Genomic DNA, 19,829 nt, shown 5'->3' with positions numbered 1-19,829 from the left:
GGGCTGCCCGCCGCGGACTACAGCACCCAGCGTGCCCCGCGGCATCAGAGCGCCGCAGATCCCGCCGCGCGCCGCAGGGCCCCCCGCTTAGCATGCTGGGAGTCGTAGTCCGCTCGTCGCTGTCTCCAGCCAGCGGGACCGGGCGAGATGGCAGCCAATAGGAGAGCTCGGGGCTGCCCGCGCCGCCCTCTCCAGCCAATAGCTCTCGAGGACTGCCTGCCAGTCCGGGCGGTTTCCAAGGGGACCGTTGCGTCACGTCACGTCAGGGGGCGCGGGGTGGGAGGTCAGGGCGCGGCGGAGCGGCGGCTGCTGCCGGCGGAGGAGCGGGCGGCGGCCGGCGGGCATGGAGCTGGGCGCGGTGCTGGAGGCCGTGGAGGGGCGCGGTAGCGCCGAGGCGGTGGAGCGGGTCCTGGCGCGGTACAACGAGGAGGTAACGGGCCGCTGGGGAGGGAACAGCGCAGCAGTACCAGGGTGGTGAGCGAGGGCAGTGCCGGGGGAGACCAGACTTGGCCGGGAGCGCAAACCAGCCGTGTGGCGGGTAGGTCAAGCCCGCCGCCAGGCTTGGGCCCCCCGCGCCTTCCGGCTGGCCTCGGCTTTACGTGCCAGACGGGTAGCGTAGCGGGTTATCGGCGATCAGCCTGTGGAAAGAGCTGTTCCACAGCGTAAGTTTGCCTCAGAAACCTCCTAACCTGCATATCCCTGGGGGAGGAGGCCGGGCAGTAACAGAGGCTGTGTGCCTGCTCACCCGGCCGATGTGCCCTGGGTGGGCAGGCCGCTGCCGCCGGGTCTCGCTGCCGTGCGGGGGGCAGAGGCCTCTGCACCGGCCGTGGCAGCAGCCGAGGAGCAGCTCTCTGCTGGGAGGGCCCTGTGTGAGATGGGCTGCCAGGCCTCGCCTGGTGTTCCTGATTCTGGCCCAGCAAAGGGAAAAGGGTAGCCATCTGTAAGCAGGGTTATGTCAGCGTTGGAAGCTCAACCCGTTAGGTATTAAAGAGTAAATTTAATTAGTGTCTACTGCCATTGCAGTACGATATGCGTATGCTAAGTCAAGAAGTGAAGGGATTTCCCAGTAATGTTGGGAAGTAGAAATAGGAGTGAAGTTAGGTGGGTTTTATTTATTTCCCGTCTCTGGTAGGGTCATTTTGATACCTAGGTTCTAGTAGAGCAGTATAGTCTATTTGCACAGCTCACGTCTCAACCCATCAGGTTTTGTCTCTGTCCTTTGCATAGATACTTCTGTGACTGGTGGTACTGAGAGTTTTGCTTTGGATGTAATTTAAATGCAGTTGTGTTGAACTGACTATCTGCCGAAATTTAGGAATCTGTTACAGGAACAAACGAGGTTTTTAGTTAAAGATTCCTAGTGCTCTGATTAGGGGAAAAGCCAAATGAATGTGGACCGGTGAAGTTTATTCTTTAGTCTCCAAGACATGGCTTGAAGTTTGCTGTCTTATGTGCAGTATTTTTTAAGTCTTAACAACGGCAGTAACTGATATCTTCACTCAAATGAGCCTCTAGAAGAAGCTTGAGCAACAGTCTATACGTAGGCTGCCTTTGTGCACATGAAATTCAAATGCAGAGATTGACGCAGCTGCAGGACACTTTTTCTGAAGGATTGATAGGTCTGGAGTTCATTAGACACATCTCTTAATTCGCAGACCTCTAAGGTATAGAGGAAGGATTCTGATTGAGGGAACCTTTTTATCTTCTGATTTGACTCTTGAAAATAACCGTTTGTTAAATGTTATCAGACAAAAAGTGCAGACAAACATTTCATAATTTTGCTGTACTGGATTTTGTGCCTTCTCAGCAGCTTCCCCAGATGAATTTATTTAGGCTTAAGTTGAATTCTCAAGGACCGAGTGAAAACTAGTGGTGTTTCTGTTCTGTCATTTCAAGTCTTTGAATGGAGTCTTGGAGTTATGCGTGCAACTAAATGCTTCTTTTGAAGTTGGCATGGAACTCTTTTAATACTGTCTCAATATGACATTTCTTTTATTGTGTTTCTTGTTAAGAAGTTTGCCTTAATGTTTCCTACATCTCTCTTTCTGTACAGTGTGTTACTAACTCAGATATATTGCCTGTGGGCCAGCAAAGGGTGGGCAGGGTACTCCAGGTTCCAGATCTTTGCCCATGCCTCTTCTGCGCTTTAGGTTTCCTTAGTTTTTTTCCCAAATAACAATTTAAATATGCTTTAGTTGAAGAGAAAGGATGGATTAAGTGTAGTTTGAAGGTGCAGGTGGCTACAGAATAACTACAATGAGAGTAATTAATAGGTCTGTTCTTGCTCCCTTGTGCTGTCCCATTTGCAGTGATTCTTCTGAATCTGTTCCTCCAGCATTTACAGTACTTACTATTGCACATTTCTGTTGTAAATTTCCAAAAATGTTAATGTGCAAATGCAAAGATTGCCTTCTGTTGGTTAATTGGTCATCACTTAATATTCACCTGCTTTTGGCTGGCATTTTGCTGAACTTGCGTTGTTCAGTAGTGTTAGTGGGAGCCCTGTAGGAGAAAGGAGAGTAATTACTTTCCTGCCATCCTCAAGGATCTAACTGATACTGGTAAACCTTGATGGCAGGGTAGATGTCCAAGGCCTTTCAGTGTAATTGTGAGCTTGTGTCATGAAAGGCAAGAGGCCTGCTAATGTGCTATGGAGGGTCACTTTTGTTTTTCAGTCACTTGCATGATGTAGCAAGCTGTATATTAGAAGTAATAAAAATTGATAATTTTATTTTTTTAGAAGCAGTTCTTCATGCTTACTCATTTAGCTGGGAAGTTTTAAAATGTCCTTAAAATAACTGTCTGGTATTACTGCTTTCTTTGACTGGCAGAATAAACTTTGTGCCATATGAGTAATTTTTCACTAATAACATACTTCAGGGTACTAACGTGGAACTAGACTCAATTACTATTTGAAGTGTTTAACAGGAAATAAGTACTCATTGTTAGACCATGTCTATCTCATGTTCAGCTGTACCAGAGAGTGTGTTTTGGAAATTGCCACAATATGAAAACTGGTAGGTTTTGTAGTAAGACTTATTTGGTTTGTGCTACTTGTTTTCTGGGCGGGTTTGTAGTACAGTTGTTCTGGTTTGGGACACTTCAGGCTTAGTGCATTCAGAAGCCTGTAAACAAGAAGTGCTTGGCGAATAATCTGAGTAATAAGATATTTGTAAACACAAGGCTATAGCTAATGTTTTTCATTCTGTGAAGTGCTGTGCATGAGGTTGTTAACTCACATCAGAAACAGCTCACAGATAAAGGCTTGCTCTGCACCAGTAGTAATTCTGAAAGTGTTAGTTGGAGCCACTTACTGAAGCTCTTGCAGTTGGGTAGAATGGGAAAAGGACATCAGTTAACATGGTTATGGCCTCATTATCTGAGGCTGGTTTTAACCAGACTTGTAAAATTTTGCAATGGTTTTGCGGGTGTTACATACTTGGTAGCTGATGTTCATGTAACAAATGCAAACTTTTTTTTTTTTTTTTTTTTTTTTTTTTTTACAGAATAGGACCATTTTCAGATTTGATCCAGAAGATGAAGACAAAAGAAAGGTGAGTAAAATAGGCTATTGAGCTGCGTACCTACTCTGGTTAGAAGTATAAAAAGGGCAAAGTATTATCTTAACTTAGCTGCCATTGTGAAATGGTGCAAGTAGTGATTATAAAGTTCTGCATTAATTCTTGTTTCTTCAGTGCAAAGACATGACACCTACCATTCCCCTTTTTTCTGAAAGAGAAAAGCAAATTCCCCTAATATAAACACCTGTCTTGAATAAAAGTAGTAACAGAAAAGCCCATAAATAATTTTGTTGGGTACAGGTTTTGAGATGGGATGGAGGAATAAAGATACTCTTTTGTATATACTGAGTATTGATACTTGCTTTTAATCTAAAAATTTTGCAATGCGTTTTTCCATTTTTCTCCTCAGCAGGTAGCAATATTAGAGATGTATTTCTTGTCTGTGTTAATAATTAAAGAATATTGGAGATTGAGCTGAAGGGATAAGTACAGAAGAAAGCTATGGAGCTGTAGGAGAGACAGAGGTACAGAAGCCTGTTAATCTGAAGGTAGCTGTAAGCAGCAGAATGTGTACTGTGCATGTCAGGTTCCAAACATGGTAATTGTTTCTGTGTTATAGAATGGAGCTTTACAGGTGTGTTGGGGCTGAACAGGTCCCTTTAGACCCATCCACAGCCTTGCATTTAAAGCTTGGACATAGATTTCTTTTTCTTCCTGTTGTTATTTTTATGGTGTAATATGTAATGGCGAGACCCCGCTGTTCTTTTCTCTAACTAGTTTTTGGGCTGATTTGTATATTTATTCAGAAAGTGTTCATTAGTGAATGAGGCTGCATGTTCCTGCTATTTCTGATTTCAAGCTTGAAGTTTTTTTTCTTGCAGAAAGGTTCTTGCAAGATTCCTGCAAGGATAGCTTGTCTTAAATTGGACACAAAAAAAATTGATTTTGCAAAATCTAAATGTTTTCAGGTATTAAGTCTTTCTGATAAATGGTTGGGTTGATAAGTCTCTCCGTCCTTTGCATTTGCAAAATCATCAGTTATGTGTACTGTAATCTTAAGTTACAATTCCTTATTACATGGATGACTCAAAGACCTCTTACCTTGGCTTTGTCTATGATTTTGTTTGAAGCTGATGTTCGGTGATGTGGTGGACTGTGTATGTCCTTTTTGATTTATAGGAGAACTTAAATGGGATCTTGTTTTGTTTTTTCCATTGTGTTTGTGTTCTTCCCTCTCTTCCCTCCCCATCCTTTCTCCTTCTTTTTACATTGAGAATGAGGAAGTGTCTAGTCTGGAAAACTGAATGCTAGGTACCTGAGAACATAGGGAAGGATAATAGAAGCCAAGTTGGCGAATGCTGAGCAAAGACAATGAGTGCTGGGAGAGTGGAGGTGTGTAGGATTTTCTCTGTGTGGTTGGTTTTGGTTTGTTGCTGTGTTTTTTTTAACAGATACTCAACTGCATATGCTCGATACCCTTAGTATCTGTAAAACATTGAGCACTCTCCTGTCATCAGTTAAGGTAAAAAATAAAAATGCTTTCAATTGAAAGGTAAAATAGTACACACTCTTGGTGAGAGCAAACTACTGAAGTTATCACCAAAATTAATGGAGGTTGCTCGAAGACTGCATGATGTAGCTTCATGCTAATTCAGAAATGAGTTCAGTTTCTAATTTAGTAATACTAAAATACACTTGAGTGGATAGTATTTGTAGTTCTGCTGCTATTAGCTTAGAATGATTGCAGTGAAAGATTTTAGACAGTCACAATCCATAATGAAGTCATGTAGTAGACTTGAAGTTCAGCTATGGGAGCAAATACAGAGAAACATTGGAAACTTGCCATATAACTTGATGAATGCAATCTATAATTCTTACCAGTCTCTTGTGGCATATTGGATTTGTTCATGCCTAGGAGTAAATTTGCTTTTAGTTATTTACTCCAGCAAGTCTCACAGAATTTGTTGTAAGTCGTTCACGTCTATGCAAGAGTGCAATTAAAAGATCAACAATAGCAATGCGAGTTCTTTTCCTCTGCCTCACCACATGGCTTCAGCCATGACCTTAGAATTATAGCAAGGTTGTTTCTGTAGTGTAATTGTATTGTAACATAGGCGTAATTGTGCTTTACACCTTTCTAGCCCGGGGAGAGGAGAACCCATATGTAGCAGTGCCATGCTGTAAAATAGAAAAGACAGGAAGGTCAAAACTCTGGCTTGACTATAGAAGCTGGGTAAACGGGACAGCAGCAGTTGTTCTGCCGTAATATGGCTATGAAATTATGATGCTTGAGGCTGTGAACTGAATCAACAGTGAGTTTGACTGAACTCCAGGAGGAAAGTAGGTTTTGTCCCCTAGAAGGCAGGAAGAGAGGTAATGCTATCAAGCTGGTCTATCTGGACATAGCCACAGGACTTTAATACATCACAGGATAATAAAAAGCAGAAGATTGTAATGTGAGCTATTACTTGTCCTTGTTGTTTTGTTTAATGATGCATGTGTTTGTATTGGCCTATAGGATGGGTGCTATATAAATATATACTGATATTTATCAGTTGGCAACCTGCGTTGTACTGTAAGGTCTACTCAGATACCAGGCAGATCAAGCTGGTGCCATTCCTTCTTAACGTCATATTCTGATAAAAAAATAAGAATTTCTGAAAGCCTGTTTTCAGTTTGTGTGTGTAAACAGTACAGAAATTGCCAGCCAGAGGTAAATATGTTCTGGGATAGCAGCTGAAATTAAGCTCCTCTGAAGCAACCACACTGCCTTAATCAGCTCTGTTTGTCTCAGCCAGCCAAGAAGTTCTTCGTGGTGTTTTGCTGGGACAAAACAACACTTCCAGCAGCTTGGCATGGTTCACACAAACAGTTGGTTCTTTAGGTCTATGCTGGAATCAACTCCAGAAAATGAATATCTGATAACTTGACTGGGCAGTCGCCTTGGAGAGAGGTGTTGGCATAGCATGTCCCTCTTGATGTGGCACAGTGGGCACTTCAGCTCAAGCCTCACATGTCCTAATACAAAAAGGAAGATTTTTTTTTTTTTTTAGAACCATTTTCTTATTATTTAACAGCTTTGTTCTCCATTATTTGTACCTTGAGAGGTCAGAATCCTGCTTCTGTAGCAGCAACGCATTTGTGCTGTTTAGAGACTTAAAATGGTAAGAAAATCACAGCACTCTTTGTGTCCTGAAAATGTCTGTCAGTACTGGTTCCCTAGTTAGCCACAGCATTACACATCTGGAAGGAGCTACAGCACCGTTTGCCTAGGTGATAAAACAGGAAAAGACCAAGAGAGGAACCAAAACTGACTTATTAAATTGGATGAAGATGCTGAGTTTGGGGGAGAAAGGGGGGTAAAAAAGGAAGCAGCAGCCAAATGTAAGAATATTACTCATCAGCCATGTTCTTATCTGAAATGGCAGGGTCTTCGTGATTGCCATATTTCCTTTTCAACTCCTTACATTTTGTCTGCTTCACTTTTTGTAGTACTTACCTGGTTTCTACTCTACTGGCTCCAACTTAGTGTGTTCGTTCAGTCCTGTAATTTGAAGTCTGAGTTCATTTTTCTTGATTTATTGTTCAGGTTCAATTTGAACATAATGGATCTAAAATTCAAGGCCTCCTTTAGTATGAAGAAAATCACCAAAACAGCATTGTCCCCCCACATTGCCGAATGTTTTAAAGGTGTTGAAATAGCTGATGGTGAATCATATCAAATGTATTGTGGGACTTTCCAAATTAAATTCATGATGTGTGGAGATTCCTTAAGGCTGTGCACTGTACCATATTTGAACTTTGGAAGGATGGAAGCAGTAAAGTATGTTGATGCAACAAGATGCCGTCATGGTCTAAGTCTCAGAAAAATCTTGTTACTGGCTAGTGCTGTTGACACTGTGACACTTCTGGGAGGTCTGGAGGTTCCTGCAGCCACAAAGGTGCAGAATTTTTCTCCTTACAGTGACTTTGTTACAAGCTTTTATAGTCTGTTAGTCAGTGTCCTGTAAAAATATCAAGCTCAAGCACTCCTGTGGGCACAGTGTGTGGTATCTTAGCATTAATTGTTGTTGTTAATTGTTCTAACTTTACTGAAACCCCTTAAGGGAGTACCGGTCTGTAAGAGAAGAAAAGTTACTAAGTCTGCTTCATTAATACTAAGCATTTGTTCTAATTCCCTCTGGTTCTGCCCACTCCCATCCAACATTTTTCAGTTTTTACATCTCTTAAGATTTATGTCAAGCCAGTGAGACCCATTTGTCCTATTAACACCCTTCTTTCACTGCTGGGTTACAGACTTCATAAAAGCTTCTCCCTCTCCCTGTTCAGTGGAGAGGTCAAGGAGGGCTGCTGAGAGTGCAGCTATGCAGAATTTCACCTTTCTTTGACTCTGAAACAGGTATTTATTCTACTGGTTCTGACAACATGGATTACTGAGCATGTTCTTCACCTTACCTGCAAGAGTGCCCATCTAGCCTAAGCTCTCACGTGTTCAAACCTGTGACTTGAACTTCTGCCGTGTTAGAGCTGGCAGGCTTCTACCAAACAGGCTGACCTCCTCCTGTTGAGGGGGATGAACAATGAGGTTTTGAAGTGGAGCAGGCTGAAACCTCAAGGAATACAAGTGTACACCTTCCCTCTCTGCCCTTATGTGTCCACAAAGACTAGGCAAAAACTGAGCGTGGCCTTTTCAGAGGAGGTTATCTAATTGTCCCATTATTCAACACAGTTGATTGTAAATGTTATATAAATGTTCTCTTGACTTCCAGAGAAAATGAAAGCTTGAACTAACATTTCAAATACTTTTGGGCTTACTTTCATACTGCATTGGATGCTTAACTCTAAAACTTCATAGCAGATTGAAACAATTATTTTATTCTTTTAATGCTGGTCCTGTTAGCAGTAATGATCAGCGAACATTCTTATTCAGCAATTCCAAGTTATGCCTCTTTGCTCCTGGAATCTGTTATCGCTGACTTGCCAAAACATAGTTTTGCTTTGGTTTCCTGCAACATTGATTTGCATAGTCTACTGAAAATAGAAGAAACACGTAAAATGCTTAATTTTGCCTTATATGAGATGGAGAGGAACTTGTGTTTTAAGAGAAGCTTCTAAATAATTTTGAGAGCCACTGAAACTTGGGAGTTGTAAAAATTCATGTGCAGTTTATTGTGGTTACTGCTAATGTTCCTTTCATCTCCCTGAAAACTGGGTAGAGTCTGTTCTGAATCTTCATGTTTGTAGTAAAGTAAAGGTAAGTTTGAGGAATAGATAGCAATATAGATGGGGTAAACAATAGCAGACCTATACAACCTTTTGGGGGAAATACAGTTCCTTTGTATTTGGCACTACAGCTGATTTCATTAACCATTCTCACCACTGAACAGCTGCAGAACTAGGTTGAATTAAATTAAGAACGTACTTCTCTTGAACCCCTAGAGACAATTTAATTAAAATTGAAATTTGAAAATAATGAAAAACATGGGTCAGAAGACAAAGTGAACTAGAGTGACTTAAGCCAGTACATGAGAGGGAAAGCATGACCTGATACCACTTACGATGTTCCCATTCTCCTAAATAAATGTGCTCTGGCACATAATACCTAATGAAGCCAAAGACATGGTGGCTTCTGGTTCATCCATGCTAAAAGAGTAAGCAAGCACTCACTGTTGGGCCTGTGACTTTTCTTTCCCAGCTATTAGAGTGGGAAGGACTCATTTGATTTTTGTGGACCATTCTTTAAAAAGCTTGATCTTTGCTTAAGTTAAGCCTAACGTGTAGTAAGAATTTCTTCAGTCTGATGTACTCGTATAGCTTCCTGTATGTTGCTATCACTTGCTATTAGTCAAGATGGATGTATTTATGCCTAGAAATATACAAAGAACATTGATCTTGAGAAATGAACAAAGGTGATACAAAACCAAGCACACCACTCTTGTTCTGCCGTTGTAGGATTTCTGTTCTTGATTGACTCTTTTTGGCAATTTTATTACTAGTATGCTCTGTCACTGGAGACAGTGGAAAAGGGGAACAACATGTATTTCCAAGTCAATTTGACAACAGGTTGTGGTTTTTCCTCTTGCTTTAATTTAAGCTTGATTGCGAAGAAACATACCTCTTCTGGTACTTAAAGCATCTATGGCATAATTCAAAAATAAAGATGCAGAAAAGTATGTACACTATTTCTGTAATGTTTAGCAGAACTTTTGTTGTTCACCTTTGAATTGCAGCTTCTCTAGCACTGAATAATCTGTGTCCATATTAAATGCTGTGTTCAGTAAAGCAGTGGTGTTTGCTTGGATTTGAATACTTGCTGAGTGGAGGCTATATTCTCTTGTTCCTGGTCTAATTCAGAGGCCTATATAAGTAAAGAGAATCATTTGCCGAAGAAGGAGAAGCAAATAAAGGGAAATTTTCTCATCAAGACATTTATTACTCTGCTGTTGAAAAGCTACAGTAAATTCAGCTGACATAACATAGCCAAAGTTTAGTGGTCTGTGAATTGAAAAAAGTGAATATAGGTCAAGTGTGCTTTCTAAACATCTTCAAACACAAAGAGAGGAGGTGGAAAAGGACCTTACGTGCAGGCATCCCCATAGAGCAAGGTCATGAAGTACCCTGTTTTTCACAAACACCTAGTACCCCCAGCTGAGGTTGAGCCTGGGAAATACAAGCACCTGCTAATAAGCACTTACAGTGCTCCTCTCTCCTTTCCCCCTCGTGCATCCCCCGACCAGTCTAAGCAGCCTGTAAACAAAGATGGCGAAAGAAAATGGAAGTAGAGATGGTACCTTTTTGCCCAAAGCCACCCAAAAAATGTGTGGCTGAGCAAGGAGGAAAACACAGGTCTCTGGTATCTCAGGATATTGCTTTTTTCTATAGGACTGTATTGCTTCTTAGCATCAAGCATTTATGCTATGGGGATAAAAGACTAAAGTGGATTAATGTTTTACTTGTCAAGACAAGATGACAAATGGGTGTTTCTGGGCTTTCTGTTTTAACATGCAATAAAATTTTACAATGTTTTGCCATTACTCACACTACAGTATAGACAAAAGGAATGGCGAGTATTGCTCTGTCTTCACCTTACTATTGGCCTGAAAGCTGAGAATTCTTGAATTTCAGAGATATGAATGTATTTTATAATTTTTAAAAAAAGTTTAAAAAGGCTAGAATCTACCTTGGTTCTGTGGAAAAATATATGAAAACCACATCTTGCTGTTGCACAACTGATGAAAGTCAAACTCCCTTCTGAATGTTGAAAGGATAGAACTAAAAAAATGTTAAACTCATACAGCAATATAGGGGATAGCAGTAAAACTGTGAAATTAGGACAATAATCGTACATTCTGTGAGTGGGGAGGTACCTTGCTGCCCAAATTCTTTCACTTGCTTTCATTTCCAACTGAGTAAGTAACATCTGTGCCCTTTAGTTTATGCCATGCTAATGGCCTACAGGACAGTAGAAAAAGCACCACCTAAAGGAAATGGAAAGGGTAATAATGCTTTTACAGTCATATCCTTTAGTGTTTCTCTTCTCTCTGTGCATCACTTCTCTCACACCATCAAGGAGAAAGCAGAAAATGTGCTGTATGGCATTTTGTTTTTGTTACCTCCAAGGCAATTTCCTAATAGAATGAAATCTGTTTCCTTGCTTTGCAATTTTCCGTGGATAGCTCTTCAGCTATAATCAGATGCTCCTATTGACACTTGAGGTTGGCCAGCAGTGGTTCACTGTCACAGACTTCAGCAGGTTTGCAAGTGGTGGTATCATAACTCAGTGCTGCTTCCTTTAAAATCACTATTGCTGGCTCACCAGGGTCTAACTCCAGAGAACTTTGTCAGTAGTTCCTGCGTGTTTTTCACTTTTGTGAGTCTTACCTCTTAAAAAAATTGTATTTTGCTGTAATGGCTAGGAACCTTAGTACCTTATTCTTAAGTTTATGGTGGATTAGTTGTTAATCTAATATGCATAAGACTGTATAATTAATGCTTTTAAAAATAAACTCCAGCCTTCCTTATATTGTGAAATCTTTTATGCAGCCAAGGCTTCAGGAACATGTAGGAAATTAAGTACCTTACAAGCCCACCAATGGTTTGGTTTTTTAAACTTGTAAGTTGCTAAATCTTAAAAAAATACTTGTATTCTGTTTAGTATCTATCTTTAGTACAGCTATTGAGAGTTAAGAATCTTCTGTTAACTGCATTTCACTAAGATTTGAAGCCATGAGATGATCTTTTTTATGTTTAATTAAATTGCAAAGGTAGTTTTCAAATGTATGGAGGGAGGGTTAGGCTTCCACCTCCTATGGCAAGTCAGTGGGAGTTTGGTGCCCTTTGGGATGTCCCCTGCAGTGCTTTTGACATTTTGCAGTGACACTTCCATAGCAGCAGGTGGGTGCAACTTATGGGGGCGGAGAGGGAATTGGTCTGAATTTGGGAGGATTGATTTCTATGTAGTCAAATGAGCATTCAGGTTTTATCCAACTGAGATTAAAGACTGGAGCACCAGATGCAAAATGTATATTGGCTCTGCTAACAAAATTGAGTGGAAGCTCCCCTTAATTTCAGTGAGTATTGATTGGATCAGATACTTCATGAAGTGATCCTTGGTATTTAAAGTCCTAGAAAAAAATTCAGTACTGTTAACAAAAAGTCAGATATGGTTTTGTGCTGTATTTATTTACTGGTAAGGCAGGCAGTCTGACCCACTATGTCTTTGAAGTGTTCATTCAGCATCTTTATTTGGGGAAGACTAGTAATTTGGCTTCTTGTGCCATTAATATGGTACTGCTACATAGTTCCCAACGAGAAGGAGAGTTCTGTTGGTGAACCAGTTGTTGAACTTGAGTAAATGATTACAGACCACCTCGTTGCAGCTGATATCAATGAGGAAGACTAACTCTAATAAAAATGTGCTTGAACAGGGAACAGAATAAATGGGCCTTTGCTTGGAGTTCTCTGAACTGTCTGTTCAGACTCCATACAGGAGTAACTGTGTTAGTCCTCAAAACCAGGCTTCACAACTGTTGCTTCAGCTTGCAAAGCAAAGTTAATTGTATGGAAAACTCTCTTAACAATAGGAGCAAAATTCTTGTAAGGAATTGAGCTGTGACCAGATAATTTGACTGTGGATCTAGACTGGTCATTTTTTGTTTCCTAGGCAATTTTTAACAAACACTTGAAAGATGCCACCTTTGGAAACATTTAGTGCAGGTCTATCTTACTATGCTTAAATCAGGGGGTTGTACAGATCTGTGGGAGGAGCCTTAGATTAATGTTGAAGAACTCTGAAAACTCTGTATTTAAGTGTCTTTTTTCCAGATACTTGTCTATGAAATCCCCACCGTAAGTACCTTCGTGCCTGTACAGATGGTCAAATGTGAGTTTTATGCTGTTGCAGTGCCTATAGTATTCTGACAAAGATTTCTCATGTTGCCTGGGTGATAGTAAGGGGTGGAGCTCACTCCTTGTTTTCAGGGTCTTACTGGTTTAATCTAGTGAGAGCTGTGGAGATGGAGTCATGGTCTTCATTCTCTGGGTGGTGCTTTTGGGTGGGCTTCACCGCGGGAGAAGCATACTAGAAATCATATTATGAATCCCTACTGTCTGACTTTGTTTGCAGATTGTCTTTTAACATTGTTGAAGATTTGTGTTTTCTCCCTTATTCTTCTGGAGTGTCTGTTCTAGATTTGCTTTAGACTTAGATCTTTTTTTTTTATTTATTATTTTTCTGGCTTTAATTGTCAGTGATCACAGTAATGAAATTTGCTTGGATGTCCCAAGTGGAACTTCTGTTTTGAACTTTGGGTCAGGGTGATGGGCTGCTGTGCTCCCTGCCTTTTTGTTGTGGTGGTGAAGGCTGCAATTGTAGAGACCGTTCCTCAAGAACTATTTTTACTTTGCTAGAATTCCTATGCTTGTTTTTATCACTTTCTTATTGGCATGTACTGCCTGAGACCATTATATGAATTTCAGGTCCTAAGTGGACTTCTGCACTAGTGCTATTCAATTTAGTTGCTACGCTGGCTTCTTTGGTAATTTATTTGTGTCAATAGTCAAGACACAAAGCTTAGGGAGTGAGAAGCAGGTAGAGAGTGTGTCCTGTGAGGTACAATGCAGTTTGTGTTGCCACTTACTTGGGAACTTCTTCGTAACTATACTTCTGGCTCTGATAGCCACGACTACTCATGTTGTCCTGAGCTTAACGCATAAAACCCCTATGTAGTCCTCCCTCATCAAGCAATCTTTTCTGTCCTGTCTTTTCTCCCTTTTGATTGATCATCTGATTGTCCATTCCTGTCTTATAAAAGGTAATTCTTCTATAATTCAGATGTTACTGTTCTGACCTGCAGATTCTTGGAGTGTTGTGTTTCCTTATGCTGCATTTACATGATTAATGTTTGCCCCAGCAGTCATGTCGGTATTAAACTTCAATCTGTGTTGCCAAAGCAGCAGTTTTGCTGGTTTGGCAAATCTAGTACAGCTGGAGTCTTCCAATAAAATTGCATTATGTTTCAGTGTCAGAGGTAACATTTCTAAGAATCTTACTGAGGATGGGAGAAGTCCATAGGTTAGGTCGAAGTGGCAACACACATTACAGGCGTTACCGAACATAGAGTGTACTAATACTTGTGTGTTGAACAGCAGTTATTTTGGTTTGGTTTCTTTTTTCCCAGTCTCCTGACAGAAACAACCTCACCTTGTAATTCTGCAGGTACTGTAGGTGTCATCGTTCTATTTTGATGTATTTTTAAAACTTCTCTCTAGCCTTGCTACTCTGGCTACTCAAGTTTTTAGTCCTGGCACTGAGTAAACTTCGTAACTGGCAGTGGTGGATAGCATCTGACATCTTGGCTTAATGCTTTTGCCAATATTGTTGATGTATTTGGATTGTATCCATAAGAAAAACTGCTTTTGGTGATCACTGGAGGTCTTTTGCAGTAGTTCATATTCTGAAGAGCTAATACACGACGACCTAGTCTGTCAAGTCAGCTGAAAACTCAAAAGCTATATGGAAGCTTAGCAAAAGTAGTTTCCTATGCCACCAATATTTTGATGCTAAAACTGTTCCTTTTTTGTTTGTTTGTGTTTGCATAGAAACTGTGTGAAGGAATTCTAAACATCCTTGAAAAGGACACAAAAACTTCATGTCAAGTTGCCTGCCTGGAGGCCCTCCGGATTCTCTCTAGGGACAAGAAGGTTTTAGTGCCTGTAACCACGAAGAGGAACATGCAGATCCTTATGAGGCTAGCAAAGCTGGACAGTGTGGAAGATCCTTTGGAGAGAGTGTCTGAATTTCCTGTTATAGTAGAAGCTTTAAAATGCCTCTGTAACATAATTTTTAATAGTGCTGTTGCACAGAAGCTCAGTTTGGAACTGAATCTTGCAGCTATGCTCTGTAGTCTTCTGGAGAAATGCAAGGACCAACAGTTTGTTGATGACATTAAATGCTTTGATTTGCGTCTCCTCTTCCTCTTGTCGCTTCTGCACACGGATATTAGATCACAGTTGCGTCGGGAACTACAAGGTGTGCAAGTTTTGACTCGGGCTTTGGAAAGCTCCCTCAGTGTAAGATGGATGGAAGAATATAAAGCAGCAGAAGATCGTGGCAGGCCTCCTCTATCTTTGCAAGAGACAGATTGTGCCATTGAGGCGCTAAAGGCTCTTTTTAATGTAACGCTTGACAGTTGGAATGTCCACAGCGAGGTAAGGCTTAGCTAAAGTGTTTTTTAAATTGGTTTTGTTTAGCCTGCCAGAGACAGAATGAGCAGGTTCTCTCTCGTTAACATGAGGCAGTTATTGTCCAAGCCCCAGAGCAACTGCTGCTGCTTTAATTTTGATTGAAGATGATAGCTGTTATTTTGAAAAATGCAAAGGTTGTCTTGAAATTTTGCATCATAATTTATGTGCAGAATCAGTCTGAGAAAATTTGTGTGTCTGAATTCTGATTCTGTCATGTATTGATGATCTTGGCCTTTCAAGAGGCTGTCGTCTTTAATGGTTATGATTATTATACTGCTTTAATGCTTTGATGTTCAGTGCTTTGAATACCAAAACAACTTTTTTGTTCTTGTTACTACTTGGGCAAAAAAATTAATCTATATGGGTTTTTTGCATGTGTATACAAATTCTGGGAGAATAGCTTGGATTATATAATGTGAGTTAGAAATACATGTTTTCAGATAAAAAATGCAAATATGACTATTTCATCAGAGTCTTAGATTTCCAAAACAAAACAAATTCAGTAATAATTAGCTGGTTAGGAAAAACTTCTTAATGTGTATCAGATGTCTACATCTCTGGAGATTGTGGACTACAGCAATGGGATAGTAATTAGAGTTGAGAAGTCTCCCTAGTTTTCTTCTGTTTTTCTGGGCATGATGATAAGCACATCAACTTGAATTTTTAACAAATAACTGAGGGAAGGGTGGTATTGTTTTTAATATCTTTATCTCCCATCCTCCAAGCACCAGGTTGGGACTGAAATGAGACCTTTTAAGTCAAGTATGAGAACAAAATGCTCTGTCATTGTTAGCTTTTGTAAATAAGATTTATCTTGTTTTTTCATTTTAACACCACATCTTTTTTTTTTTTTTCCTTGGGTAAATGTGCTTCCTATGTGTTGCATCTCTAAATTTATAAACAGAAATGATAATTTTGTTGAATAACCCAGGTCTGTGCCACAGTAACAGTATTATATAGGGAATCTTCATTTTTAGGCCACATCATGTTATGTCTGAAACAGTGTTGTTAACTTTTCACTGGGCATTGTAAACATGTAGTATATAAAGCTAAGCAGAAGTTTATAGTAGTTAAAATGGACAGTTAACTCCCCTAAGTGCATTGAACTAAACAGCAAATAAGACTTTACTCATAAAAGAATGTAAAACTTCAGAAAGGTCTGAAGCTTATTCTTTGTTTTAATGTCTCAAGGAAATGCTAAGTAAGAAATCCTGACTTTTAAAATTGAGTGAGTGGGGAGAAAGAATCAGAGAAGCTAATACTTTGAATTTCAAGGAAGTGTAAAGGAAGTGGGGGACTTTTCTCTCATTTATATTCCTGACTTAGACCTTTATAGAAAAATATCTTTAATTTTGTCAAAGTAAGTTCTTTATATAGGTAAATGATTGTTTTGGAGGTAAAAACTTGAGTGGAGAAAAATTACTCAGCCAAGCATGTAACACAATTACATGAATGTTTGCTAGTTCAGAGTTTGAAAATTGCCGTCTTTGTGATTAAATTCTTCTGTGTGGAGGAAATAATGTCAGGTGTTAAGTTGGAAAGTGATGCTATATTACATGTTTACCTCCTGAGAAGTAAGCTCTTAAAATCTCGATCTTGAAGTTAGTATACTCTTACAAAATACTGGGAATCTTGAGAGATGAAAAGTCCAGTTTACTGCAGAAGGCCAGGTGGAAGGTGGCACACAGTTGTGGTGTTACCTGATGAGGTTTCCTGTGGCCGTTGTCTGTGGAATGGGGGAGGCTTCATCCCAGGAAAATTTCCTTCAGATTGGAGGAAATTCTGGTGTTAGTAACTATTTTTTTTTGGGGGGTGTGTGTGGTTTTTTTGTTTTGTTTTTTTTTAATTTTTTATTTTTGGATAAGCATTTAAGATGTCCTGGGGTGGGAGAAGCTTATTTTGTGTTTTGAGATAACTCTTCAGTAAAAGTTCCTAAAAGCAAGGAACCTTTATTAAGGAGCTCTTTCCTAAGTGTAAACTGTAAGGCAGATATGTTAGGTGACATTCTGCTTAGCAAGTATCCCTGTGGAAATATTAATGATCTGTAAGAACAGTAAACAGCATGTTAATTAAGTGGGCTGAAGATGCAGAATTTGCAGAGATTACAAACAGTAGACAGGATGGAAAATAAAAGGAAAGCAGAGAGGTTAGCTATGTGGGTAGAAAACTTAATGAGATCCATCCTAAGGGGGAGAGAACCATTTGAAACACCAGTATTTAATGACTGGAGGTGGTTTCAAAGTAGCAAAGCCAGACAAGAGCCGCAGGTGGTGCAGTTGGCACATTTGGATGCTGATGTTACAAAAGATGCATTGGGCCTTTGTGCTAGGTCAAACACACCAGAACATATGATGGATGCCAAGAAGAGCTAATGAAAAAGGACGAGGACAATGATACACACAGTTAAATGATTGCAGTTACTGGTGTACTTTTGTGTGGCTGCTGTCTGGTGGGAGACTGGAAGGTGAAATTGCTTGGAGAGAGCAAAAGTAGGGCAAATAAGGTTGTTGAAAGTAGAGAAGTTATTAATGAAATGGAGAAAAGGTATCAAGGGAACAGGAGCAAGTGAATTAGAAAAAGAAACAGACTGGGTGGGGGAATGAAACTGTTGGCAGCAAAAGGTCTAAATTAGGAAGAGGCAAATTAAATGAAGAACATATATAATTTAAATGGATGAATAGGCGGCTGGGTATAAGTACAGGAAGGGAGGTAGTGGTGTATTAGGAATAGTGGTATGGAATTGAGCAAATGCTTGTAATGGGGTTTTCTGGTAGTGAGCACTCATTTAACTGGGAAAAAGTCCCCAGTGACTTTTCCAAGGCCTAGGTAGAAGGCCAGCATATGACAGTTACGTTGCATTAAGCATTCAGTGAACTCTTAAGGTACAGTCCTTTTATTGATAGGGATGGATGTTATGATCTAATAGGTATTTTTCATCTTTAATTTTTATTATTCTAGTGACCTGAAACCCCCACTTGCAATCTTCAAAATGAAAAAATATCTCCATAATTTATATTTATATAGAATGAATCTCATCAATTTCGTTACATGGCTGCCATCCTTCGACACTGCTTATTAACCACGGGCCCTACTGAAGACAAAACTGAAGAGTTGCACAGGTTGGTAGAATTGCAGCACCAATCTATTTTAAAAGCTTATTTAATTTTTTAAAAAATAGGGGAAAAAATACTTTGCCTAAAATCTAAAGTGGAAATCTGAGAAACAATAAAAGCTGTTAATTTTGAGTAAAATATTCTTAATCTTTTTGATGAAAGCTGTTTGCTGAAATACTGTTCAGGCATGTATGCTGTTCCAGAGAGAAAGTGGCTGGCAAGATTGTTATTTTTGATCAATATTAGTGAAGCTGACCTTTTTGAAATTTTTGTGTGTGTGAGTGTAACAGGATGAAAATACATACGGGAATTTTAGGGGTAGAGCAAATTGAAGTGGACTAAAACTTCTGTTGTTTTGCATAGAAGCTGATGGAAAAACTGCATTTTGAGAGTTTTGTATGTAACTTTTGCGATCCTGATGGATTGAGATGGAAGTAACAAATAGGTATTTTATCTCTAGTAGTTATAGGCCGCTTTATTAAAAGTACAAATACTAGTTCTATAATTTTATTTTTTTCAAAGATGAGTGAATCATTGTGCAGTTTTGGGTGTATTGTGAGGTTTTTTCCTCAGTCCTGCACCCAACTGCAACTGTTTATGTATTTGCAACTAATAATCAAAACTTAAAGTATTTTTAGTGAGATAGTGAAGTGACTCTGTGGAGTGTTACTCTTTTTTTTTTTTTTTTTTTTTTTTTTTTTTTTCCTGTGACACCCTTATTTTTGTGCAAGTAGGTCAGCTGTTCACAGGGCCTGACAGTATGGTAGCTTCAAACACTATCCCGTGTTATCTCCCGAAAATGAAAACTAGTGTTGCCATTTTCTTCTTCAGAGATGTCTGTGTATCTAATGTAGGATCTTTTGAAGATCTTCTGAACCAGCAGTCTCTGGGAAGAAGGATATGGGTTTTCACACCCAGCGATCTTGAAAGTGTTAAATGAACTTGATTAAAATCTTGGACACGTCTTGGAGATCAACAGTCTTAGTAGGTGAACACTAAAATCCTACATCAGAGCCTTTCTCAGTTGGTGCAGACCAGTCTGGAATAATTTAGGATACTGCTGCAGTAGTTGATGACTAAAGTTAGTGCTGTGTCCTAAAAGACAGTATTTTCTCTTTGCTGCTCCTTATGGTGGGTGTTTTGCACTCTTATCCTCCCTGTAAGGGAGGGACTAGTGGGAATACATTCCCCACTGCTGGAAAAATTGAACAGATTTGGATGAATTCAACACCTACAAGAAGACAGAGATTGACCTTTAGCATTTAAGCTTGTACATAGTCAGCAAGACTGGCTGATATTCTGGTATATGATTATGCAGCTGATGCTCTTCCCATGAAAACTAGTCCAGGAATCTGACTAGTCTAATCACCCTGTAAAATTTAATTATCTTGTGCTATTGCAAAAGGATGCATATTATGCAGGTCCTTTTGGTTTTAGCTTTTGCAAACAC

The 19,829-nt window shown here is 39.8% G+C and overlaps 1 protein-coding gene across 2 annotated transcripts in view; it reads left to right on the top strand.

The window, feature by feature from the left end:
* The first annotated feature begins 274 nt into the window (after nt 1-274).
* The window catches only part of RIC8B (RIC8 guanine nucleotide exchange factor B), a 40,258-nt gene continuing 20,703 nt past the window's right edge, over nt 275-19,829 (top strand). For both annotated transcript variants that reach the window (XR_008747794.1, XM_027786637.2), the window contains exons 1-4: nt 275-430; nt 3,507-3,554; nt 14,622-15,230; nt 18,291-18,385. Coding sequence is in view for 1 of the 2 variants with exons in the window: in XM_027786637.2 (XP_027642438.2) it covers nt 344-430; nt 3,507-3,554; nt 14,622-15,230; nt 18,291-18,385 (839 nt within the window). In the remaining variant the exon portion in view is untranslated. The remainder of the gene's footprint in view (nt 431-3,506; nt 3,555-14,621; nt 15,231-18,290; nt 18,386-19,829) is intronic.

Source organism: Falco peregrinus, chromosome 6, assembly GCF_023634155.1.
Source record: "Falco peregrinus isolate bFalPer1 chromosome 6, bFalPer1.pri, whole genome shotgun sequence".
NCBI lineage: Eukaryota > Metazoa > Chordata > Aves > Falconiformes > Falconidae > Falco > Falco peregrinus.
Note: the sequence above shows the minus strand (reverse complement) of the source record. Positions and strands in the feature narration are given on the sequence as shown.